Below are 26,277 nucleotides of genomic sequence, written 5' to 3'. Positions count from 1 at the left end.
CACCTCGACCGCTCCAGCCCCAATTTCGTTCTCCACACAGTGAACCTAAACCAGATCCCTTCACCCCTGCGTGCACACTCTCCACTCCCTCCAGAGGCTTCCAGGTGTACTTCAGAGGAAAGCCACACTACGAGCGTGCTCATGGCTGCCCTTACCCGCCTCTCTGACTACCCTGATCCGTCCCCACCGTTCCAGCCACACGGCCCTCTTGCTGTTCCTCGAACGTGCCAGCCATGTTCCCACCCCAGGGCCCTTCCACGGGCTGCAGGGTGCTCTTCCCGCGGATCTTTGCCTGGCAGACTCAGTCTCGTCATGCGAGTCTCAAACTCAGACTCCTTGGAGACTCTGGCCCTGATCCGACTGCCCAGTCTCAAATAGCCACCCGGTCGCTCCCTGTCACGTCCCCGTTTTAACTCTCCGCTGATCTCTTACCACTAGCTGGCCTTTTTCTGGTTTGTCTCCCCTTCTGGAATGTAAGCAGCACAAGGGCAGAGACCCCTCTGTCTCCTTCACTGCTGTCCGTGCCAGATGCTGGCAGGTGCTAAGTAAATGCTGGCTGGTGTGTGAATGTGAGGAGCATGGGGAGCTCAGGCCGAGGGAGCAGGAAGGCTTCTCCAAGGTGACCCTGAAACGCATCTCACACGATGCCTGGATTTTGGCAGGAGAAGGGAGGGAGATACAACGTGTCCAGGCACCCTCAGGTGAGACAGATTGCCACGGCCTCGGAAGGATGCGGGGGGCCTGGAGAGTGTGCATACGGGAGGCTGGTGGCCCAGGGAGAGCGGGTGACAAGCTCTCAGTCATAACCACAGATGCAGACCTCCTCCACCTGGCTCTGAGATGATGGGCCAGGTCGTGTGACCCCCTTGTGGGTGACCAGACTAGGCATTCCAGAGTCAGAGCACACTCCAATACAGGCCATCTTCTTTTCCTTTTAAATTAACTACTTAATGTTTTGTGCAGGTCATGAAGGTACATGGTACTAAAAATCAAATAATACAAGAGAGAAAAGTAACTTCCTTCCTACGTCATCTCTGTGCCCTCCTGCCCCTTTCCACAGACGTAGCCACTCTTAGGACTTTCCTGGGGGGTCCTTTCAGAAATATTCAGCATATATGTAGATTTATTAGAAAGTGTGTTGTTGGTTTTGTTTTTTTTACACACAATAGTAACAGACAGCACACCCTATTTGTATCTCTCTCTGACGTTGTTACCTACTGCTGTGTAACAGACCATCCCAAACTCAGTGTCTTAAAACAGCCACCTTTTATTATTTGTCACCATCCTGGGCTTGCCCGGGCTCGCTCCTGCGTCTTCAGCCAGCTGCGGGTCGGCTCCGTGACGTGGCTGCCCTTGGCTGGCTCGCTCACGTGGCGGGGCCTGGCTGAGACGACTCAGCTCTGTTCCCCGTGGCCTTCCTTAGATCCAGGCCAGCCCGGCCACGGGCTCAAGGTGGTCACAGAGAAGCAAGCGGGAAGCTGATGTGTAAGTCCGTTTCCCAGCTTCTGTGTCGGATGCACTACTGTCCTATCAATCAGAGCAAGTCACGTGGCCCAGCCCAGGGTCAGCGTGAGCGGCCACAGAGCATGTGGATTCAGGGGGGTGTGAAGCCCTGGCGTAGTGTGTGCAGTCAGCCTACCACGGGGCTGTATGGAGATCCGTTTCCTTCGTGTAGTGGACACATCATGTCCCATCACGTGGGGTGTAGCATAATTCATTTAACACGTCCCAGGTGAGGACTGTCCGGGTGTGTTCTGTCCTGTGCTCTTACCACGAGGGCTGTACGTAGCCAGCATTCCTGTATGTACCTCTTGGTGCCCGAGAGCGCATGTATGTAGGGGAGAAGTTACTAAAACTGGGCTTTCTGGGTCAGGAGATGTAGGTACATAAGTCATTTTATAGATGTTGCTCAGTTGCCCTCTGCGGATACTCATTCCATGATGCTTCTACCAACACTGTCCAACAGTGTCTGTGTTTCTGTCACTTTTTGGTGGGGAGGGGGATGACAGGTATTGCGAGTGCTGGGAGAGACACCTGTGACTTACAAGAAGCCGGGTCAGTGAGGGGACGAAATTCACTGAGGTCGTGCTGAGACCAAGAGCCGGAGAAGCTGGCTGTCTCTGCTGGGTGACAGAGAGCTGAAGAACCGGCTCCTGCCTGAACGGGGATTTGTTTTTCCTCTTGGATCACAGCCACGACAGGAATGGTTTGAATAGACCTAAATGCTTCTCGATTGACAAATCCCAGTTGTTGAGATTTTTTTTTTTTTTTTGGTATTGATATCAAGTACTCCCTGGAATAGAGTAGAAACCCTAAGCTTTTTCTTCCCCATCTGATCAAATCTCTGGGTGTCAGCTGTTTATCCCTCAAGGGAGAAGGCTGGGAGGAAGGGGCAGTCACCTCAGGGGGCAAAGGCCACAGCCCCCCCCCCCCCCCCGGTGGGGGGGATCAGGGAGGCCGAGGCTGCTGGGCATGGAGCTGGGCCAGCTTGGGGCTCAGGGGACTGTTTGGAGATGAAGCATGGCACCAGAGTGCCCCTCCCCCAGGGGGCTAATTCCCCTTATTCTTCTTAGTGATGGTCCCCAGGAGTGGTCTCTGTTCGGCTTCAGGCTTTGGCTCCACGTAAGTTCCTAGGGAGCTGGTTTCTGCAGCCTCACTTACACCCTGAAAAATGCCCGAGGGAAAGGTCGAACGAGCCCTGGGCACCCCTGAGTCCCTCCTCACTCCCGTCCCCTGAGAGTCCTAGCAGGTGGAGCAGGAAAGGGACTTAGGAATGGCCTGCTCACACAGCTGGTTGGGAGGGAAGCTGGGCCCCTTTTCTGGAGGCTGATGTCCACATGCTGGGGCCACAGGGCAGGGAGACGGCCTGGGTTCAAAATCCCTGCTCCGGGATGGACTGGCTGTGCGACCTTTGGCAAGTTGCTTCACCTCTTGTGCCCTGTTCTCCATTTGTGAGATGGAGATGCTAACAGGCTCTAGCGAGGTTGGGAGGACTAACGGGATCGTGTAAATGGCTTAGCCCACTGCGCAGCATTTAGTAAGCGCCCAGCATGGCTTGTCTAGTAATAAATGTTGCACAATGTTCTTATCTTCCCACTGGATTGCAGGCCTCTTGAGCACAGGGCTTTCTGACCTCATTAGATCCAACATAACCATTCTGGGAAATAGCAAGTCCAAAACGAATGGCAGTAACAGGAACAGTACCGCACGTCTACTCAGCACCTGCTTTGTACCTTATGCATTACATACATGATGTCTTAGCCTCACAGTAGCCAGGTGAGGAAACTAAGGTTCAGAGAGGTTAAGTAACTTGCCCAGTGCCACACAGCTAGTAAGCAGCAGAGCTGGTATTAAGCCTGGGGCTGCCTGAGGCCAGAGCTCTGTCCTCCACGTTGTAATGCTGGGCTTTTGCATTCTGGAAAGTACATGCCTGGCCCCACTGTGCAGTCCTGCTTCTCCACCTGCAGTGTGGCTTGCCTGGCTGCGCCCTACCCTGTGCCTGGCGAGTGTGAGTAGGCAAATGAGTGGGGGAGAGATACTCAGATTTAAGTCTTTCATGTGGCAGAATCCTGATGTAAGGGCTCCCTGTTCCTGTGGGGTAGCCGGAAACTCTCAAGGCAAATCCCAGAGCTCACCTTGTTTGCTCGCACTTCTCAGGGATCACTTTTCTCTGTGGTCCCACGTCCAGAGTCATGAGAATTGTTTTTCCATATAGTCTACCCTGTGTTTGTGGTTATTTTATACAGGAGGGTAAATTTGTTCCATCTTGGCTGGAAGTGAAAGTTCTATTTTTATCTTTTTATTCTCTTTTATTTCATACTTAATTCTTTAATTCAGCTGGAATTAATTTTCTTGTATGCCCGAGGGGCCTTTGTTTTCCTTGCACCTCACTGTCCCAGCGTGTAAGCGGACACACTATGGGCAGTAACAGCTGGCTAGGTGACCTCTGTTTCTTTCGTCACTTGCAGGCTCTGAATCGGGAACCCGCAGGTCCTTGACAGGAGCACCCGGTGCCGTGGAGTGTTGGTCAGGCTGCTGAGCTCCTGCCTCCTGAGGATGGAGCCTTGCTGTCTCTATATATTTCTCTTGCCTGAGTTCATGGATATTTTTCAGATCTTTGCCCTCCTGGTTGGGAGAGTGAGTGGTAGGGAAGTCACCTTTTTCAAAGGAGAGCAAAGAAAATGTGGTTTGCTTGGGAGATTCATTGGAGCCTGAAAATGTTTACAGTTGCACAAACGATTTTGCAACCACCATGCTAATTTCAAATTGGAATGTAAGCTCTTTGCTCAGAGTGCACAGCTCCTTCCAGACCTGAGGAGCTGATCCTTGCCTACCTGGCAGGAAACTCGCAACTCTGGCCATCTTCCTCTCTCTGCCCTTCATGGTTCAGCTCTAACAAATTACTTGGAGTTCCCCAGACAACTAGGCTGTGTCGTGCCTTTGCATATTCTGTCTCTGCTGCTTGAAAGACCTTTCCGCACATTTTCCATTTTGTAAACATGTACCTGTAATATTCTTGGTGAAGGCTTTGTCTTGTCCTCCGCCACCCAGGACTATACACATCTCCAGTAGAGCTGCAGTGTGCGGAGTGGTGCTGAGGGACTAGAACTTCCACGAGGGGAGAGACTGTGTCTCCTCATTCTGTGCAAAGCCTCTTCCTCTCAGCCGAACCTTTCCAAGGGCCCGCCCAGTTGTTCTGATAGAGCTGGGCTCTCTGCACATCTTAGCAGCAAGGCTCTTGTGTGACCCCCAGTATCAGGAGATCAAGAAACTAAAAGGCTGTAAATCCTACAAAGCGCTAAGGTGGTAGTTTTATACTTCTCTTTATATGTAGTCCTTTGTTTAAATATTTTTGCAAGCCTAGGCTATAAAGCCAGTGAAACAGGAGAGGTGATGTCAGGGTGTTCTATCAAAACCCTTAATTGGGTTCTGTGGGATTCCTTCTAGACATGAGGGACTCTGGGAATGAGTATTGATTGGTAAGGTGTTCTCAGATAGCAGTTCTCAACTTAAAGCCTGTTTGGTGGTGGGGAGATCTAGCTAGGATAACAGTTTGGCCACTGTAACTAAGGTCAGAGTAACCGTGACTAAAGCAAGAGCAAGGTAGAAGTTAATGTTTCTCTCTCATGTAATAATTGATCATAAATAGTCCAGGGCTCAGTGACAGCTCCTGAGTGTTGGAGACCAAGGCTCCTAATGTTGTGCTCCAAAGTAGATGGCTTCCATCTTGAGGACCGGAATGGATGCACCATTTTCCACCAGCCAAGACTCACTCCAGCTAATGGGGTAGGGTGAAGAGAAACTGGACGGTAAGCTCATTCCCTGGAAGGGCCCAGCAGAGAAGCTGCATACAGTACTTCTGCTCACATCCCATTGGCCATAACTTAGTCACGTGGCAGCCTCCAGCTCCCGGAGAGCCTGGGAAGTAGTCTTTACGTTGGCAGCTATGTGCACTGATAAAACTCAGGGACTCTAATACTAAAGAAAGAAGGGGAGAGTGAATATTTGGGGACAGCTGACCGATTGTGCCACCAGGACCAGGCCTAACACAGGAGGGTATAGTCCAAGTGCCTTGGCCCATCATTCAGTTAATTCACCATTTATTGAGCACAGACTCCGTGCCAGACGTTGTGCTCGGCTCTGAGACCAAAAACTAAGCAACACACAGATTCTTCCTTCAGGCCTCTCATTACAGTCTGGAAGGGGCAGACAGATATGTGAACACCCAGGTTGGGGTGCTTGAGGTTCCTGGGGCAGCTGGGGCTGGCTTGGGATAGGGCCTGTGTGGGGAGAGATGTGAACAGTGCTTGAAAGATTAATAGGTCCTTATCAAGTAATGGTGGATGGTGTTCCTGGTATTCCGAGTCGTCCCAAAGGCGTGGAGGAGGAGGTTCACAGGGCCTGCGTGTGGAGAACTGCCTGTGGAAACTTCCAGGTCCTGTTTTCCATGGGGATGGGGCTGAGCGGGGAGAAGGGAACCGTTAGTCCCATGTTCTGCTCCCCACTTAAGTCTCCATTCTTGTCCCCTCACTCACCCACACCCTCTTCTCTGGCCACTTGGTCCAATGTGCTTTCACCTTCACACTTTTCTTATGTTCTGCTGTTCCTCAGCCTGGTTTGCCTTTCCCTGTCCTGTTAGCCAGTCCACATCCTACTCAGCCTGTCAGGTCTAGTTGAGAGGTGTGGCAGGCCAGGCCACAGTATTTCCCTCACTGAGAACTCATTAGCTCTCATCCACAGTCTTGCTACGGTCGTGGTATTATTCCCCTTTCGTAAATGCAGGCTGGTGCTTCAAGAGGGTGAGCGATGTGCCCCCGGTCCCACAGCTAGAAAGAGGTGGCAGACAGCAGAGGGCCCGATCTGCTGTCCTTTCTGCTTGTTGGCCTGGGGAGTCTGCTCGGGGCAGCCATTTCCAGCTGGTCAAAGGAGCCCGAAGCAGGGAGGTAATCAGAGTGGGGGTGGAAATGAGGGATATGCGGAGATAGGAATCTTCAGCTCACATATACAGAGGGGCTTTCTTAGAATTGCCCCCCAAAACACCGAGGCTAAATCCTAGGGCCACAGACAGTGTGACAAACTGGGAATTATATCTACGACTCTGAATCTCATGTTATTTTATTTTTTGGAAATTTAAAATCTACAAAAGAGAAAGTCAATGTATACTAATAGTCTCACCACTCAAATAACCACCATTAATGTCCGAAGATATATACTTCCAGTGTCCGAAGATATATACTTCCAGTTTTTAAAGAAGAGTCACAGTTTTTCCTAAAAGCAATATAAAATGATTCTGCTCAATAAAAATAATTCAAACTGCAAAGATGAGAGTGAAAAAATTATCCCAAATCCTATCATTTGGAAATTTTTATTACTTATTCTTAAGTGATACTCATTCTAGACATCTTTTTAGGGAAACAGACAGAATAAAGATAAGCAGGCATACTTTTATAAATGGTGATCACACTCCCATCTGATACCACAGCCATTAGCCATGGGTACCTGCTGACCACTTGAAATGTGGCTGGTTCGAATTGAGATGTGTCATAAGTGTAAAGTACACCCTAGATTTGGAAAACTTTTTTTTTTTAAGTCATCTCTACGCCCAACCTGGGGCTCAAACTCATGACCCCAAGATCAAGTCACATGCTCTACTGATGGGGCCAGCCAGGCGCCCTTAGATTTGGAAAACTTAGTACGAACAGGAATATAAAACATGTTGATAATTAAAAAATGTGGATTGCTTGTTCAACTAACAATATTTTGGATATATTGAGTTAAATAAAAGATATTATCAAAATTAACTTCACTTGTTTCTTTTTCCTTTTTTATTTTTATTTTTATTTTTATTTTTTTTAAAGATTTTATTTATTTATTTGACAGAGAGACACACAGCGAGAGAGGGAACACAGGCAGGGGGAGTGGGAGAGGAAGAAGCAGGCTTCCCGCAGAGCAGGGAGCCCGATGCGGGGCTCGATCCCAGCACCTTGGGATCATGACCTGAGCCGAAGGCAGACGCTTAACGACTGAGCCACCCAGGCGCCCCTCTTTTTCCTTTTTTAACATAGCTACTGCAACTTTTAAAATAACATGTGGCTTGCATCCATATCTGTTGGGCAGCAGCTATTTTATTATTTTATTTTATTTTTAACGATTTTATTTATTTATTTGACAGAGAGAGAGATAGACAGCAGGAGAGGGAACACAAGCAGGGGGAGTGGGAGAGGGAGAAGCAGACTCCCCACTGAGCAGGGAGCCTGATGCGGGGCTCGATCCCAGGACCCTGGGATCATGACCTGAGCTGAAGGCAGACGCTTAATGACAGAGCCACCCAGGCGCCCCGGGCAGCAGCTATTTTAAAAATAAAGTATTAATAAGTACTGATGGGAAGAAGGAAAGGAAAGTGAATCTAAGGGAATTGTTGAGCTCTAGATAAATGCTTCACCATGTGGCATTGTTTACCGAAAGAGTGCAGTAAAGTTTTAAAAAGATTGGTGTCATGTTTTTTTCTTTAAGCATGTATTACCTTGTTTTGAAAGATGGTACTCTGAAGCACTTCCCAATTTTGATACATTGTCATTTTTGCACTGGGTTGGTTTATGGCAGTCCCGTTCTGTTCCGTAACTAATTCTTGTAGGCATTCGGTATTCTGTATGTCAATGCTCTGATCCTCACTGTCAGGCCTCTGCCCACACATCCTTCATCCCTGAGCCCTGGATTTCTCTATTAGCTGCATTTCAGTCTCAGGAAGGGCTCATGCTTCTGGGAGGAGGCCGCTTGCTGCCCTTGCACCTGACCGGGGTTACAGCGGCTCCAGGCCTCTTGGGTTGAGCTCTGTGTCCCTGTGTCCTGCAGACGTTGTGTCCTTGTCTTCTGCTGTAGGACGCTGCTGTGGTCCTGCCTGATGTTCCCTCAGCTTGTAGGCAATTTGCTTTTCCTTCTTGGACAACTTAGAGAATTCTTGAGTTCAGTAACTTAACTCCGCCCTGGTTTACTGTGGCTTGGCCCCTCCCAGGACCCCAGGTCTCATCTCTAAGAGACTATTTCGGGCTTCCCAGTACACAGACAGAGGCACTGCTGAGAAGTTTAGATTTGGCAGATTTGGGTCACTGACCAGAGGACTGGGAAGGCTCTCCTTATAGCTCACTGCCTTAGTGGACCTACCACTCAGAATCTCAGTGGGTGCTCCGTGACTGTTTCTTGACGTAATTTTAGATTACCTAAATAATAGGCCAATCTGTTCTCCCTTCTGGGACCGGAATGTTAAAGATAAAACTAGAGTCCATTTTGGCCCCTAACTCCAGTTGAGGTCCTCCCCGCTCTGCACCCCAGTGAGAGCTACAATCGTGGATTTGAGGTACATCCTTCCAGACCTTTTACACTGTGCTTATATTTTAATACAGTTCGGTCCTGTCCCGTCACAGAATAAATAGGTTGTGCTCACGCTGGTGTATGAATTGTTCTGGGTTTATTCAGAACATCTAGATGTGCGGATTCCCAAGAGCTACTTCTGGAGTGAGCTCTTCATTCTAATTAACAGGCCAACGTGGACAGTAACGGAATTGTAACTCTAAGTAGTGTAGTCTTAGGAGTAAAACCTTCATCTAGACGTTCCTAGTTGTTAGTGTCTGTATAGCTTCGACTTTTAGGCAGAAACAGACTGCGTGCATTCAGGTCATTTTGACACAAACTCATTTTAAGAATCTGTAGAGACATTGCTCCAGCTCACATCCATGGGTAAGACCACAGAACACAAAAGAGCTAGGAGATTTCACTACATCAGTTTTGGAAAATACATAGTATTATTTTGTACAGATCATGCCGAAAAATAGCGTAAGACAGACAGCTGTGTTTTCCTCCTGAGCTTGCGCTCTCTCCATGTTAATACGTATCTAGTCTTTCTAGATTCAATAAATGTGTGACAAAGGAATGAGCTACCCCCTGTCTGTGTACACATTCTGGAACATTCTCTTTTTTTAAAGATTTTATTTATTTATTTTAGAGATAGAGAGCACATGAGAGGGGGGAGGGTCAGAGGGAGAAGCAGACTCCCCGCTGAGCGGGGAGCCCGATGCGGAACTCAATCCTGGGACTCCAGGATCACGACCTGAGCCGAAGGCAGTCGCTTAACCAACTGAGCCACCCAGGCGCCCACATTCTGGAACATTCTTATTAATGAACAGAATTCACTGTAAGCTGGTGCCCACTTGGACTCCCTCTAAGGCTACGAAGTTCCAGAAGGGCCTTGCTGGGGGCGTGGAGCAAGGGTGTGGTGGTCCTGAGGTCCCCGGGCGGAGCTTCCCAGCACACAGACCATGCCCGGCTCCCATTTAGCTTCTCATTTTGTTCTTTGTAGATGACATGGCAGAGCTCCTCCTCGGGGAGTCGAAGCTGGAGCAGTCCCTGAAGGAACACCCCCTGCGGCAGGGGGCCAGTCCCCGAGGCCCCAGGCCCCAGCTGACCGAGGTCCGCAAGCATCTGACCGCCGCCCTGGACCGCGGGAACCTAAAGGTACTGTGGGTCTCCGAGCTGAGGGGGGCAGTGGGGTGATGCTTGTTCTGCCTCCTCAGGGCAGTGAGCCATGGGGAAGGATGGCCTGCAATGGACCGGGCAGTGGTCAGAGCGCACGAGCACGCTGCCACAGCGCGGCGTCTCAGAAGCAGGCCTGCTCACCGTGGGATCGGCGTGTCGGCCCCCTGTCCGGCTGACCACCTTATGGGGGCTTCCAGCTCACTAGGGTCTCTCTGGTGAGTCTTCAGTGACACATTATTCTGAAAAATCTTCTCCAGGTGCTTGGAAGAGAGCTGTTGTATATGGACCAGAGCTCAACCTGACGTCTTGGCCCACTCTAGGGAAGAGAGGAGTTAATCAGGAGTGCCATTTACCGCACAATTCCTGCCTGAAATATGCAGCTCCTGAACGTCCCCAGGCTGCCGTGGCCCAGAACCGTGTGGGGCTCCTCCTGGCGAGCACAAGCCTGGTACTTTGGTGGGGGAGGCAGCCAGGATGGAACCGTCCCTCTGCCTGAGCAATGGCCCTAACCTTCATGGCCCAGGAGACCTTAAGCGCTAGCCTTCTGCTCTGCTCCTTCCCTGCCCTGTCTTCCCATCTCTAGACTCAGCTTTCCCTCTCATCACATATTCTTTTCTTGCTTCCTTTAAATCTCCTTTCCTTTAGGTTTTGCTCCCCCTGTCCCCGCCGCTCCCCACACCCATTAGCTCACTTACGGGGCTCTGAGTTCTTCCCCGCCCTGAAGGCTGGTTCTTCCTGCTCTTCGGAGGTCACGCTCCTCCAGGTAGCTGCCTGCACCCAGCCCCAGGCCCCTCAGCGTCTTCAGCTGCCGTCATGCTGTTGTGCACCCCTCACTGTTATCTCATCTCCAGAACTTTTTTATCATCCCAGACTGAAACTGTCTATGCATGAGCCTCCATCTCTGCATGACTCTCCATCCCCCCCTCCGCCCCTGGCAACCCCCAATCTACTTTCTGTCTCTATGATTCTGACTGCTCCAGGTCCCTCATATAAGCGGAATCATAGAGTATTTGTCTTTTTATGACTGGTTTATTTCATTAACATAATGTCCTCAAGGTTCATCCATGTTGTAGCATGTGTCAGAATCTCTTTCCTTTTTAAGGCTGAATAATACTCCATTGTAGGTTTATACGGCATTTTGTTTATCCATCCGTGAGTGGGCACTGAGATTGCTTCTGCCTTTTGGTACTTTGAATAATGCTGCTATAATACAGACTTTTTTTTTTTAAGAGGGTGGGGAGAGAGAGAAGGGGAGAGAGAAAGAAAGGGCAAAGGGAGGGAGAATCTTAAGCAGGCTCCATGCCCAGTACAGAGCCTGATGTGGGGCTTGAACTCATAACTCTGAGATCATGACCTGAGCCGAAATCGAGAGCTGGACGCTTAACTGACTGAGCCACCCAGGTGCCCTGAATAGTGCTGCTATGAATGTGGGTTTACAATATCTCTTCCAGATCTTGCTTTCAGTTCTTTTGGGCATATACCCAAAAGTGGAATTGCTGAATCATATGGTAATTCTATGTTTATTTTTTTAAGGAACCTCCATAGTATTTTCCCATAGCAGCTGCACCATTTTACATTTTACATTCTCACCAACACTGAGTTCCAATTTCACCACATCCTTGTCAGCATTTTTTATTTTCTGTTTTTTGGTATTGTTTTGGTTTTGGATAGTAGCCATCCTAATAGTTTTGAGGTGATATCTCATTGTGGTTTTGATTTGCGTTTCCCTGATGATCAGGAATGTTGAGCATCTTTTCATGTACTTATTGGCTATTTGTATGTCTTCAGAGAAATATTTATTCAGGTGCTTTGCCCATTTTTTATTTGGGTTGGGTTTTTTTTGCTGTTGTTCATTTGTAGCTCTTTGCCTTTAACCTTGATGATTTCTCTTTCCTTTTTCTTTACTTCCCATCTCAGAACCCTCCAGGGCTACTTCTCTGGACTTTATTCTCATGTTTGTGTACATCTCACCCCTCCCCCCCGGAGAAGCCATGTTTTCCTTAGCTTTACTTTTTGTATCTGTTTTGGAAGCTTGTGCCTATTCCCAAATTGTTGTGTGATCCCCAAGGAGGCCATCTCCCTCTCTGGGGCTTAGTTTCTGTCAGTTTGAATAGGGTGGGCTGTTGGAAGGGTGAGCTTGGACCCTCCCAGCTCTTAGATATTCCAAGCCTGTGAGCTTTCATTCAGAGATGTCCTTCCTCCTTGTCATCTGGTCACCTCCTTGGCCCTGGAGCAGTTGGGGGCTTGGGCAACATTTGTATAAGTGAGTGTTAGTGTTTGTCAGTTATATGGCTGCAGGCTTCTGGAAATGCGGGCAGAAAGCCTCCTTTCTTTCTTTTTTTTTTTTTTTTTAAAGATTTGTTTTTAATTTATTTGACAGAGAGAGACACAGCGAGAGAGGGAACACAAGCAGGGGGAGTGGGAGAGGGAGAAGCAGGCTTCCCGCGGAGCAGGGAGCCCGATGTGGGGCTCGATCCCAGGACCCCGGGATCATGACCTGAGCCGAAGGCAGACGCTTAACGACTGAGCCACCCAGGTGCCCCAGAAAGCCTCCTTTCTAAATGGCCTCTGTGTATGTCTGTCTCCACTGGACACAGCTCCAGTCCCCTCAGGCTGGCTTGAGAGCATCAGTTAATTATTTTATTTTATTTTTTTTAAGATTTTATTTATTTATTTTAGAGATAGAGTGAGCGGGGGTGGAGGGAGGAGCAGAAGGAGAGGGAGAGGGACAAGCAGACTCCATGCTGAGCACAGAGCCTGATGCAGGGCTCGATCCCATGACCCAAGATCATGACCTGAGCCAAAATCAAGAGTCAGACGCTTGACTGACTGAGCCACCCAGGCACCCTGAGCATCACTTGAATATAGGAAGCTCAGTTTACTAAGCACTTGGTGCTGCATTTGGGCCTTTAAAAACACATATTCTCTCTTTCCCTGTTTCTTTTAAAGGGCCATGCCACACTTCTCTTCAGAGTCAGTTCATGATACTCGTCGGTCCTCATCAGTGAGAAAGGGTAGAGGGACAGTGGACACGTGGGCCATGCTTCCCAGGGACGGCCATCAGACTCAAGCATCCCTTCAAGAGGCCAGAGGGTGTGGCTGTGTGCTAGGGGAGAGAGGTTGAGGATCATGCTCCAGGCCTGACATCTGGCTAGTTTGTTTCCTCCTTCCAGATCCCTAACTTCACTGGGAAAAATTAACCTTCTGGTTTACCAGGTGCTGATGGTTTTTTTGCTCTCCACCCAGTGCAGTATTAAGAACATGGAATTTCAAGTTAGAATTCCTGAGTTTGTGTTCCAGTTCTGGCTTTATAAGCTGTGTGATTCGGCGAAGTTACGTACCCTCTCTGAGCTTCACATTTCTCATCTGTAAGCATAGTTAGCTGGGGGTTGTCTTGAGGCTCAGATGTGGAAGCTCTTTCACAACGAGCACCAGAGACATGTCATTTACTGCGATGTTATTTTTCTCCTGCGGTCATTTTTAAGCTTCCTCTACCCTATAAAGAATGTTCCAAAGTTGCCCAGCTTTTGCACGGGTGTGTTGCCCCAAGAGCTGGCTACTGTGAAACTTGTTCTCTTCTTGACCTTAAATCAGTGCGTCTCCTGGTGGGGCGCTTGCTCAAGCCCAGTGCAGACAAGGTGCCCACAAAATACGCATGGACTGAAATAGGCAGGACCAGAGCAAGGTAGCAATGTGGTGGGGCAGAAGGAGCCTGGCCTGGGAGTCAGGAGACCTGCTTCTGAGTCAAGTCAAGAAAACTGTGTTTCTCCTGGGCAGGGCAGCACAGCTCTGTGCTGGGGCCAGTCTCCCCCACCCTGCAGCGGGCGGCCTCCGTGTGGGGTTGCCGACTAGACTCGCTCCGGCAAGGCTCTCCCAGTGCGTCCACACTGTGCCTTTGCACTTGGAATTTTGTTCAGGCTCCTGCATCTTTTACATCTGGCCTTGTAGTTTACTTTTCTTTAAAAAAAAAAAAAAACTTAAAATTTTTTTTTCAAGTTGAATTAAACATCTTTTTCTTTTGGTAAAATATTATCTAACACAAACTTTGCCATCATAACCATCTTAAAGTATACAGTTCTGTGGCATTAAGTACGTCTGCACTGTCGTGCAGCCTCCACCACTGTCCATCCCCAGATTGAAGCTCTGGGCCTGGTAAACACCAACCTCTGCTCCCCTCCCCCTTCTGTTTGCTTTTAAACCAGCGGTCCCAGGGCTGGAAGGCCTAAGGGAGGAAGGAAGACAGCCTTGTCTGCCAGGAAGCTTTCTCTCTGGGTGGAGAACCCCTGTGGTAGGTCTTTTTTTCATAGCTCTTTTCCTCTTCTCTTAAGTCTGCTTTGATTTCTCTGTTTGCAAAGATAATTCTAATTTCTTGCATTCTAATTTTCTTTCTCTCTCTCTCTCTCTCTCTCTCTCTGGCCACTCAAAACCCCCCTTTTTTTGTTCCTTTCAGGGTGCCTGGCTGGCTTAGTCAGTAGAGCATGCCACTCTTAATCTCAGGGTCATGAGTTCAAGCCCCACATTGGGCATGGAACCTACTTAAAAAATAATAATAAAATTTAATTTAATTAAAAAAAACCCCTTTTGTTCCCTTCCTTCCCTTTGCCCATTTTACCATCTCTCCAATGCTGCCCGCTGCCCCTGCTTCCTTTTTTTTTTTAATTTTTTTTTTTAAAGATTTTATTTATTCATTTGAGACACAGAGATACAGAGAGAGAGAGAGAGCATGAGCAGGGAGAGAGGCAGAGGGAGAGGGAGAAACAGGCTCCCTGCTGAGCCGGGAGCCCGATGTAGGACTCGATCCCAGGACCCCGGGATCATGACCTGAGCCAAAGGCAGACGCTTAACCATCTGAGCCACCCAGGCGCCCCAACCCCTGCTTCCTTTCAAGAAATACTTTATGATTTCACTTATATGTGGAATCTAAAAAAAAAACACAACAAATGAATAAACAGACAAACAAAAAGCAGAAACAGACCCATAAATACAGAGAACAAAGTGATGGTTGCCAGAAGGGAGGGGGGCTGGGGGTGGACACAACAGGTGAAGGGGAGCAGGAGATACAGTTATGGACTGAATGAGTCACAGGAATAGAAGGCACAGCATAGGGAATATGGTCGATGATATTGTAACAGCATGGTATGGTGACCGACGGTGGCTACACTTACGGTGAGCACAGCATAGCTTAGGGGGTTGTCCAGTCACTATGTCGTACACCTGAAAAGTATGTAACATTGTGTGTCAACTATACTCAAATAAAGAAAAAAAAGAAAGAAAGAAATGCCCGGAAGCTGGCGATCCTGGTGGACAGCTGCTTTGCCATGCTCTGGCTGGTTACCTGGCATGGCCCACCCCGTCACGGTTACAGGGTACAGAACAGTGCAGCTTCCTGGCGTGCTCCTGTAAGCAGGAAAATCTAGCCTTCCATAGCTTGGGTTCCAAGGAGCAGGCCTGCGAGAGGGTGATAAATCTGTTTCCTTATATAGCAGGCTAGGCTGTCTCCTCTTTTCCTGCTGATGAGTGCTGGCCAGGGAGAAGGGCAGAGGATGAGGCCAGTGGGTATGGACTGGGGAAGCCAACCTCTCCTGCCTGGAGAGGAATGAGGACCCATCAGAGGACGAGGGCTAGAGCTCGCAGCCTCCGTGGGGGGTGGGGAGGACCAGGGCTCAGTCACCTCACCGAGCGAGAATGGCTCAGTGGGAAAAGTTTGCCCCTGGAAAGAAAGCAAGTCCTGGGTTTTGCACCAATTTAGAAAACCTCTCTCTTTGGGTTATTCGGGTGATAGTCTTGTAGCACACCCCCAGTGCAGCGGGCAGGACGCACCAGCATGTCCTTTTTTGAGATGGGTGCTTGTATGTTTTGTTTGTAAAGCATCCCTCCATCCTTGGCCCAGCACAGCCAAGCACGGGGACCTGTGGGGAGCCTCAGTGTTCTGTTTTGTTTTGTCTTACAGCCACTTTTTTTTTTTTAAGATTTTATTTATTTATTTGACAGAGAGAGACACACAGAGAGAGGGAACACAAGCAGGGAGAGTAGAAGAGGGAGAAGCAGGGAGAGTAGAAGAGGGAGAAGCAGGCTTCCTGCAGAGCAGGGAGCCCGATGCGGGGCTCGATCCCAGGACCCTGGGATCATGATCTGAGCCGAAGGCAGACGCTTAACCACTGAGCCACCCAGGCGCCCCTTACAGCCACTTTCTTGAAGTGGAGTTCATATGCCGTATAACTCACCCATTTAGAACGTACAGTTCAGTGGTTTTTAGTATATTTACAGACTCGTGCAGTCATTACCCCTAATTTAGAAAATTTTCATCACCCCCAAAATAAACCCGTACCCATTAGCAGTCACCTGCCATCCCCCCACCCTCCAGCCCTAGGCAAACACACTAATCTACTTTCTGCCTCTATAGATATGACCACTCGGGCCATTTCATATAAATGGAAGCATGCAACATGTAGCCTCTTGTGATTGGCTTTTTCACCTGCCATGGTGTTTCTGAGGGTCATCCCTGTGGTAAGCATGGGGCACTGCTTCCTTCCTCACCGTGGCTGGGTAATGTTCCACGGTGGGGCCAGACCACATTTTCCTTATCCGTTCCTCAGTCGATGGGCATTCAGGTTGTTGGCACTCGCAGGGCCATGGCAAACGGTACTGCTATGAACGTTCGTGTGCGCATTTTTGTGTGGAGAGCCCCGAGGCTTTGTGGCAGCAGGTGTCGGGTCCCCGAGGGAGCATTACTCCTAGCATCGTAGGAAAATGTTTTTCTCTCTCCTTTTCCTTCTAGTCAGAGTTCCTACAAGAATCCAATCTGATCATGGCCAAGTTGAATTATGTGGAAGGAGATTATAAGGAGGCTCTCAACATCTATGCCCGGGTGGGCCTCGATGACCTGCCGCTGACAGCCGTCCCTCCCTACAGGCTGCGCATGATTGCGGAAGCCTACGCCACCAAAGGTGAGCCCGCGCCTTCCCTCCCGGGAGGCCGTCCCCCGGGGCCACGCTGCGTGGAGCCCACAGGCCGAGCCTGTACCCTGGGCCGGCACCTCCGCGTGGTGTGGGCCCCGCCACACCCTGTTCCCTCAGACCCTCAGTTCTTCAGTTACCCCTGAAATGAATGAGGGGCAAACATTTCAGTAAAGGGTCCTGATAATTAATATGCAATGAAATAGGGATTTTTTTTTTTTGGTAATTAAGATAATGCACAGCACAAGCCAGGATTCTTGTCATATGGCCACTTGGCCACATGGCTGACCAGTTTTATTCATTAATGCCGCCTCTGGGCTAATTTAATTAAGGCTGATTGGTCCCTGCAAATGGCAGTCACTGTAACAGCCGGTCATCCAGTGTTTAGCTGTGTGCATGGAGGCTCGGGGGCTGGAAGGAAGTGTAAACGTCAGCCCGGTTGCCAAGAAGGAGCTTGCAATCCCATGGGAGAGGATGCAGTCCCACGGAGAGGAAAATGACAGACGCAGGACACACACATTGTTTGACCTTTCCAAGCTGCCACTTCCTCATCTGTGAAATGGGTATAACCACATTCACTTCATAGATTTAGTCTAAGGATCAGTCAAATAATGTGTGTAAAGCACTGACCACAGTACCTGGCACATACTAAATGCTCATCAAATAATATTTTAAAATATCAGCCCCGAACAAGGCAGCAGATGGTCAAAGTCAGGCATGGCTAACAGCTTTTTAGAGACGAGAGAGGTCACACAGGCCCACAGGGCCAGGAAGGCTTCCCGGAGGAGGAGGGACACTTTGAATTGGAAAGGCCATCGTAAGAGAGGGGCATCCGAAGCAGCTCCTCTCCCTCCTGCCACCTACTGTCCAAACCATGCATTGTGACTGACTGTGGCCAGCACGGAGGCCGGGGCCCTGGTCACTCGTGTGCTGTCGGCTGTCGGACTCGGCTGTCCTGCGCAACGGTGAGCAAAGACCCAGCCTGAGGCACACTTAAGAGCTTTGTGTCAGGGGTGACATATTCAACCTGTTCCCTGGGGAACCTCAAGTACTGCCGGGTTCATCTAATTAATCTTCTAGACCTCCCTGCGGGCCGGGGAAGGATGCTGTCACTCTTGGCCGGGCGCTCTGGCACTTTGGCAGGCACCGTCCTGGGAGGCTGGGTGTGCCATGCAGCTGCCCCCTTCTTTGTGGTGCCTGCTCCGTCACCTCACATGCCTTGGGCTTGGGGGAGTTTGTGTGTGATTTGGGGCCAGAAACGATCTCCTTCAAGGACAGCAACGCTTCATCGGGCGGTTGCCGGTCACCCGGGGCCCGGTGGATTGTCTCCAGGGGTGTTCTGCTAGTTGCAGACAGGGGATGGCTCTGGGGCCTGTTCGCAGCAAGAGCTCAGGTCCTCGTATCGGCTCTAAGACAGACTGGTGGTGGCAGCCATCTGCAGGGGGCACCGCCCGCTCAGCCTCGTGGCTGAAGGAGGACGGGAGAGGGCGAGGAGGACGGGAGACGTGGTCCCTGGGTCTGGGCCTGCGTCATACGTGGTTAGCAGTGCGCCCCCAGCTGTGGTGGGAGGCTCCTGGGAGACCTGGCCCCGGCTGGCTCCTGTGTGCACACGGAGCGTCACACGCGTGCAGGAGAGGGAAGTGTCGCTTGTGCCAGAGGAAGTGGCCTGCAGCCCAGGTGGCCCTGGCCCCGAGAGCCGGCGCCGGCCAGGTGAGAGGCAGTGCGGAGGGGGGTTCTGAGCACCAGTGCTTAGCTGTCCGCCTGGTCCGGCTCCCACCACCATCACGTACTGGCTCTGCACGCCTCGGTTTCTCCATCTGTCCAGGTCTCCTTGGGTTGTCATGAGGATTACACGAGATCGTCCGTATCAAATGCCCAGCACATGGTGAACAGGATCTAAATAGTAGCGTAAAAGCTGAGTGTTTGTTGGGGCACTACAAGAAGTGACTTACAGTAACTGAAAAATTGTCCCTTTAATTTGTGGAGATGCCCAAAGACAGGCCAGTTCTCGGAGGAGTTCAGGAGGCTCTTGGTCCTAACTCTGGGTAGCAGCACTCTTTGGTCCTTCTTTCTTCTTCAAGGTCCTTGAGAAGTTTTCAGGAGAGACTGTGGACAAATATTCGATGGATGCTAGTGTACGGGGTTCTCTTCTCTCCATTGCGAACCACGAGCCTGCAGGGGCCTGAAGCAGGGTTGGTGTCCTCAGCTCAGCGTTTCCAGCGCTTTTGAAGTAGTTGCTGACGTTTCCAAATTGAGACCATCCAGTTAAAAATTTGGCTTTCTGGCTTCTTCGGGAAGAAGGGAAGGGCTGTCCCCTCAGGCCCCCCGGGCAAGCCCTGGCTGGAGCTGAGCGCCCAGCGCACACCCCTCCCCTGACCACCGCGTGCTGCTGTAGGCTTGGAGTTGGCCTTTTACGGGTCACCTGAACTTCCCACATCTGCTCTTCCAGCCGTGGCTGTGAGCTCTTCCCCTGGCCAGGTATTGTTAGCCTTGGCTTATTGGGAATCTGCAGCCAACATCATTCAGATACCAGTTAGGGCTCTACTGTCTCTTAAATCCTCCAAACCTGTAATTTACAGACAAAGGAGATGAGACTGGGCAAGGTGACTGGAATGCCCACTGTGTGCCCTTTATTTGGGTATCTCAGCCAGTCTTTACCACCACCCTTTGAGGTGGGCTCTATTATTCTTTCCATTTTACAGATGAGAAAACTGAGGCACAGGGGGGTTAGATAAGCTGCCCAGGGTCCCGAAGCCAGGAAGTGGACGAACCAGGACTCGAGCCAGAGCCCATGCTCTCCTAGTGAGAGGCAGAAGGGGCCTCAGTCTGGAGCCCACGTTCTTAACCATTCTGCCCTGTTGGCATGTGGATCAGAGCACGCTTGGGCCAGGTAAGGTTTCCTCATGTAGAAAACACTCAGATCACTAGAGGATACCCTTGATTTGCACATAGACCCCTCTTGGCAGCCTCACCTTCATTGTTCCTCCACTATAATTCCTGCTTCTTGCCCAGATTTCTTCCTGTAAATTCTGTTCCTCCAGCTCATACGTCCTGTCTTCTCTGATGGCCTCTGGGACTCACCTGTTCAGAGTCAACCATATTCACTGCTCTCTTTGCTCAGTAGATTAGTAGGTGACATGAAAGTCATACTAGAATCAGTTGTCCCGGTATCAGACGCCCCTGCGGGTCTGTGAGTTCCTCTAAAGGAGGAGCTGTTTGTTCTGTTTGTTTGCCATCCTCAGAACTCGGCACAGGATTTGGCACGTCATTGGTGCTCAGTTATTGAGTGAAATTCGTACAAATTCCCTTGCTTGCATTTTTACTGAGATGCCCATCATGTCGTTCAGGTGATCTGGGTGCCTTCGCTCCTAGCCTAGCATGGTGAGATGCGTTTTCTTTGTAGATGACATATTGGGCATATTTCAATGATTCAGAGTCCTTCCCTGCCGATTATGGGCAATACCTCCGAGAGCATGCTGACGTCACACCATAACAGAGCCTGACATGGATCTCTTTCTGAAAGGTTGTACATTTCCGTTCATTTCCATGATCAGGGACTTCCGACGTAGATCTCAACCCCCCCCATCCCCCCAACTCCTTCCTTCCATCTCATAAACCTAAGCAGACAGAGAGTGGGAATCGAGGAAATGGAGAAACTCTAGCTTCTGGTAGTACTGGTTTAATCAAGCAAGTAGACATCTTTGCTCTGGGATACAGATTGAGGTAGCAAATGAAATCTCCAGGACACCCAAGTGGCCACAGATGTTCTTGTCACAAATGGAAAGGCTGGGGAATAGCGGACACATGGCCACTGTCTATTTTAGATCTGCTGGACACGGGGTGACTTTCTGCAGATCGGCCAGTGGGAGCTGGAAGTGGCTTGCCTTCCCAGATACGGCCTCTGTAAACAGCCTTGGTATGTACCCTGTTGTCTTGCAGGGACTGAAAATGCCCGGGCTCCAGGATGAGGGAGTCCTGGAGCAGTCCGCCTGTCACAGCTGGTGGGGCAGCTGTGTTCTCGGAGGTTCCTGTTCCTCCCCATCCACTAGGGTGTTGTCCTCACCTGTGTGAGGAAGCTGGCGTGCCTGCGTGACGCAGCTCGTGGAAGGGGGCAAAGAGGGAGACGTCTAGGGTGAGCACGGGGCGGTTCTGCTGACAGCCTGCTGGGGAACGGTTGCTGTAGCACCTTAGCCACCAGGGACCTGGGAAAAAGAGGTCTGGGGGCTCACGTAAGCCTCTGATTTGACATGGCCAGCAGAGCTTGGTCTCTCTCCCAGCTAGCACCTGTAGGAGGGGCAGGGAGAAGGAAGTAGCCTGCAGCCAGGTGAATGAAAGGGGACGGGGAGGCCCTGAGGCCCTGGTGCCCAAGAGGAGGGAGATTATGAACCTGGAAACAGTGGCGTGGTATTAAGCGTCCTTTCTAGATTGCACAGTACCAAGCAGAGGAGGACCGATGGCAGAGGGCCAGCGGGGCCCTCCCAATCATCCCTCATACAAACATTTTCTTTTTCCATTGGGGGAGACTGCCAGAGAGGCTAAGGGACTTGCCTGATGACGCCCAGTAAGCTGGAGGCAGGGCCAGGATGAGGTAGGAAACCTTCCTGTCAAACTGCATGACCTCCGTTCCCAGGTGGAGAAGGCAGCACGGTGATGGGGAGCTCTATGGAGCCTCCCATTTTCTCTTTCCTCCTTTGCTCCCAGGTTTGAAATTGCTCCTTTGATGTGCTGGTTAAGAGCCTGGGGTTTTGGAGCCAGGCTGCCCAGGTTGGATCTCTAGCTTTGTCACTTATTAGCTATAAGACCTTGGGCAAGTTACTTTCGTCTCCCTGGGGCTCAGGTTTTTTTTATCTATAAAACAGAGGTAATTATAGTATCTACATTATAGGGTTATTGTAGGGAATGAGGGAGTACGGGTAAAGCTCTTAGCATAGTGCCTGGCGGATCAACAGAGTTTAGCTATTTTTGTTCTTGGGTGTGACCCCAAATGGCTAGACCTCTTAGGGAGCCCCAGGTAACATCTAGTTATGGGGAAGAGGGCAGAGTTGCCTTAGCATATCTGCCTTGTCTGGCAGAGGGTATGGTCCCAGGAATGGGACCCAGGAACAGTACGTTTAGAGGGAAATCTTTAGAGGCAAATCAAGCAAAGATCTGAGGTCTGGAGTGCCACTTGGGGAGGAAGAGGTGTTGATGGTGTTGGAGGATGGGCAGCACCCAGTGGCCAGGGGCAGATGGAGAGTTTTGCTTGAGGATGGGGCCCAAGACACACTCCCTCTGCACTTCACCAGTCTTGCCCAAGGCTGATCCAGAAGGTTAGAGGTCTTTGGAATTGGGCCCACATTAATGGTTTTTTCACAAAAGGCCATTCACTTTGGAATGGATTGGTTGATTCAAGTAGTGGTCCTTTAAGAGGGGAGAACCATTCACACGGTTCTCAGATAGCTGTCTTCATAAGGAACATGCCAAATACGCAGGAGAGAGAGCCGCGGAGGAGAAACCATCTCTTGGTTGGACTCCCCTTCCTGGCCAGAGGCCGGGGGCCACTCCCTAAAGACCTCCCCTTCTCTAGAGTCTGCAGAGCTCATGGACCTCTTGCTCTTCCCAGAAGTGCAGGTGTGATGAAGGATAGCATTCGAATTACATAATGATCTCCCCTTGGAAAATGTGACAGCCTCTTTTGCCTGCCTCATGTAAAGCTGGCCCTGGGGCTCTCTTTGGACTGCCCACTGTGTGCGTTCTGAGCATCCCGTCTCAGGACACGGTGTCAGGGAAGGAATGAAGACCCCTGGCTTCTGCAGTGGGCAGGGTGAAGGGGCAAAGGAGCTCGCAAGGGAGGCTTTTCAGAAGTGCTGCCTTTTCCCCGAAGCTGATAAGCACCAGTCTTTAAATAGAGAACCCATCTCCAAAAGCTTTGGATCCCAGCCTTGCTCTCCCCAGTTTGAAACTGAGTGTCTTCACACATCCACCGACTTCAGCTTAGCATAAGCAGTTGTTAGACCAGGAGACTTACCACATTCACCGACAAATGTTTTTGGAAGATGCACCTGGCGATTGCTCGCTGTCTTCTGGGGGCCTCCCACCAGAGCAAACTTCAGATACATCAGCACAAGGGAAGCAGTCCATCGATGAGGGGCTCTTATCAGGTGTCACTCATGTGTGTGTTCACCACACTCTGCCTGGTCCTGGGCATCTGGGTGCCATGGAAAAAGGCTTGGAACAAGCTGAGTTGGAAATTCTTCAGATAGTGGGTGGTTATGACTTGAGGACTGTCATCCTCCCCAAAGGCTGCCAGGCATGTAGACCCCAGAGGAAGCAACTATCTTTAATCAGGGGTTCCCTCTATGAAATAGAAAAGAGAATGAAGGCGTATCTGCTCTTTCCCTTAGGGGCTGATTCTACCAGCACTGTATGTCAAGGTGAGGCCAGACCCCCGACATGGTGACTTGAGGGATGCGTTTCCTACAAGGATGCTTTACTTTCCTGCTTCAAAGCTTCTTTTTCCATCCTGGAATATTGGCTCCCAGGAGCAGCCCCGGTTTCCCCCAGGAAAGTGGAAACGTTTATTGGGGGGTTCTCAGGCTGTCACAGATGCAGGCTCCATCCTTGGAGAGGTTCGTGTGCTGCTTCCAGGGGAGCCTGGGTGTGGTGGGCTGGCTGCAGGCCGGCTGCAGGAACAGACATGGAGACCAGCGCTTAGCTCTCCAGCCGGCTCACACGGAGGCAGAAGCTGCTGGGGGCGGTGGAGGCGCCGCTGAGGGGACGTGAGGCCGCTTGTGTGCTTGGTGGGAGCGAGATGGGACGGTTGCTGGGGACCCCAGAGTAGGGAGGGGGCGGAGCAGTGGCCGAGCGTCTGTGTCATCTGCTCTGCTCAGCCCCAGCCAGCCGCTCGGCAGACGCAGTACACGAATGTGTTGTGTTCGTAGGGAGGATGGAGGTGGCAGTGCAAATCCAGGTCCATCCTGCAAGGTTTCTGCTGGTGGGACCAGAGCCCCTGTCCTGGGTAGGTGCAGGGGGGTGGGGGGAAGCAGTGTATGGAGACTTTCGAGGTCCCGAGCCAAGCTGAAGACCCATTTTGAAGTTCTGCCAAGCTCTGTGGGTTAGGGCCCTTTTCACTGCAGGTGAAAGAAAACCCCACCTAGTCTGACTTCAGTGATAGCTGGATTCAGGGCTCAAAGATGGATTCTTTCTCCCCATTTCTCTCCGTGTTGGTTCCCATTTCAGACTCCAGGTGGCTGGCTGGAGCAGCTCCAGACTTGATTTTCTTAACCTGGGCCACATCCTCACTGTGTCTCAGTGGCCCTGGTGGATCACATTCCCACTCTTGATCTAGTTCCAGCGGCTAGCATCATGCCCCGGGACTGGCTTCGGTCTGGCGTGAAGGCTGTGATGAAGGGGGGTGGTCCCACCAGTAGAATCAGAGGGAGGGTCCACGATAGATGTCCACAGCACAGCTCTTCTGAATAGGAGCCCTCTCATCAAAGAGGCCCAGGGCCCTGTATGCCCTTCTCTCCTTGGAGGTGGTCCTTGCAGGGGAGAAGGAGAAGGGACAGTTGGGGAGGAGCCAGGTGACTGCTCTGTGACGGAGTCACTGTGGACTGGACTGAAGATGCCTGGCGCCCAGACCACATCAGGTGGGTCAGTGCTGAAGGAATGGGGCTTTTTGGAGAAGAGTCGTCTCCAGGGGTGGAGGGCCCTTGGGGGAAGAAAGACTTCCCTGTTCTGGCCTTGGGAATGGGGCCAGAGCTGGGCAGCGGAAGCTACACAAAGTCCAACGTTAGGCCTGTATCTGGAAGTCTTTCTGATAGCGACAGCCATCTCAGGGCTCGGCTGCCCTGGGAGGTGGGGGTCCCAGTGGATTAGCATATATCAAGCCCTGCCCTGAGTCACGTGCGGTGCTTGCTGATTGACCTGTGTGATGGCACCTCATTCTGGCAGTAGTCCCTGTGAGGAGCTGAGAGGCTGAATTTCAGAGGTGAGGTGGGATTCACATCAAGGCCTGTGGACTCCAGAATCCCTGCTCTATCTGCTTTATTGAGCTGCCTTTCAGCTGGAGCATAAACTCTCATTTGGAGTGGGGATGCTGTTGACAAGGGGCTGAAGGGCTGGTGTCAGATAACCTGCAAGCCCTTGATTCTGTTCTGTGATTCTTAAGCCATTTGATCTAAGTCTCTAAGTCTCACTTTTCCTATCTGCAAAATGGGGATAGTAAACTCAGATGAGAGTACTGAGAAGGCTGAATAAAACAAAATGGGAAAGTGCTTTGAAATATATAAATCTGAGGTCAACAGTAGGGGATTTGTGTCGTCTGTGCTCATGTACACCTGCGTTTGGGAGCAGCCGGTGGCTGTGATGTTCTCGCTCTCCCCACGGTCCTCCCCCCCCCCCCGCCCGCCCCCCCGCCCCGCCCCAGCCCCAGGGTCCTGTCTAGCCTGCTCCTTTCCTTGGGCAGCCAGTGGGGCTTCTAGCTATCACTGGGGTTGATCGCTTGCCCTTTCCCCTATAATTTTATCTTACTGTTCTTCTTGATATAGACAACATACGTATGCATTATATAAAAATCAGAAATACAGACCGGTCAAAAGAACATAAAAATATCCATCACCTGGTCTACCCAGAGCCAATCTCTGTTAACATTTTAGTGCATTTACTTTTAGATCTCTATAATTATCATGTGGGTTTTTTTTTTTTTTTATAAAAATGAGATTATACCACATATACTGCTTTATGACCTGCTTTTTCCACTTCACTACAGATCATAAACACTTTTAGCAGCTGTACAGCATTTCATTACATGGATAAGCTATAATATATTTAACTAAAAAGCCTCTATTTCTGGACATGTAGGTTGTTTTCAGCTTTTTACTGTTACAAGTAAAGCTGTGACGAACGCTCTCTCAGCCTGATCTCTGTGCTTGTCCTTAATGCTTTCCCTAGGAGAGATTTCCAGAAGTAGAATTTCTGGGTCAAAAGAGAAGTATTTCCAGACTGCTCTGCAGAACGGCTGTACCTTTGTGCTTTCCTGCCCACAGGGTGTGGGACCAGTTGCCTCTCCTTCTGGCTGAAACTGAATAGAATCCCTTTGATCTGAAAGTGAACTTTGAGTCTTTGGTTGTGTGTTGGGTGTAGACTATTTGGAAGATGAAGAAAAATATAAAGCAGAAAATAAAATCAGTCACCATATGACCACTTGAGCTAGTGAACCACTGTTGGAGTTATATGTAAATATATAAAACATAGAAAGATATATATTTATATCATATATAAAATATTTAAATATATAAAGATATATATTTAT

At 50.3% G+C, this 26,277-nt stretch overlaps 1 protein-coding gene across 9 annotated transcripts in view; it reads left to right on the top strand.

Annotated features, from left to right (window-relative positions):
* TTC7B (tetratricopeptide repeat domain 7B) overlaps nt 1-26,277 on the top strand; it is a 247,390-nt gene that overhangs the window by 13,728 nt on the left and 207,385 nt on the right. For 5 of the 9 annotated variants that reach the window (XM_036064449.2, XM_036064446.2, XM_036064452.2 and 2 more), the window contains exons 2-3: nt 9,854-10,008; nt 16,808-16,976. In XM_036064449.2, the coding sequence (XP_035920342.1) occupies nt 9,854-10,008; nt 16,808-16,976 (324 nt within the window). Of the gene's footprint in view, nt 1-9,853; nt 10,009-10,148; nt 10,245-16,807; nt 16,977-26,277 lie in introns of those variants that run through there. The other 4 variants (XM_036064453.2, XM_036064454.2, XM_036064456.2 and 1 more) reach the window with 4 other exon arrangements.

Source organism: Halichoerus grypus, chromosome 8, assembly GCF_964656455.1.
Source record: "Halichoerus grypus chromosome 8, mHalGry1.hap1.1, whole genome shotgun sequence".
Classification (NCBI taxonomy): domain Eukaryota; kingdom Metazoa; phylum Chordata; class Mammalia; order Carnivora; family Phocidae; genus Halichoerus; species Halichoerus grypus.
The sequence above is the reverse complement of the archived record's forward strand: the minus strand, read 5'-3'. Positions and strand labels throughout refer to the sequence as shown.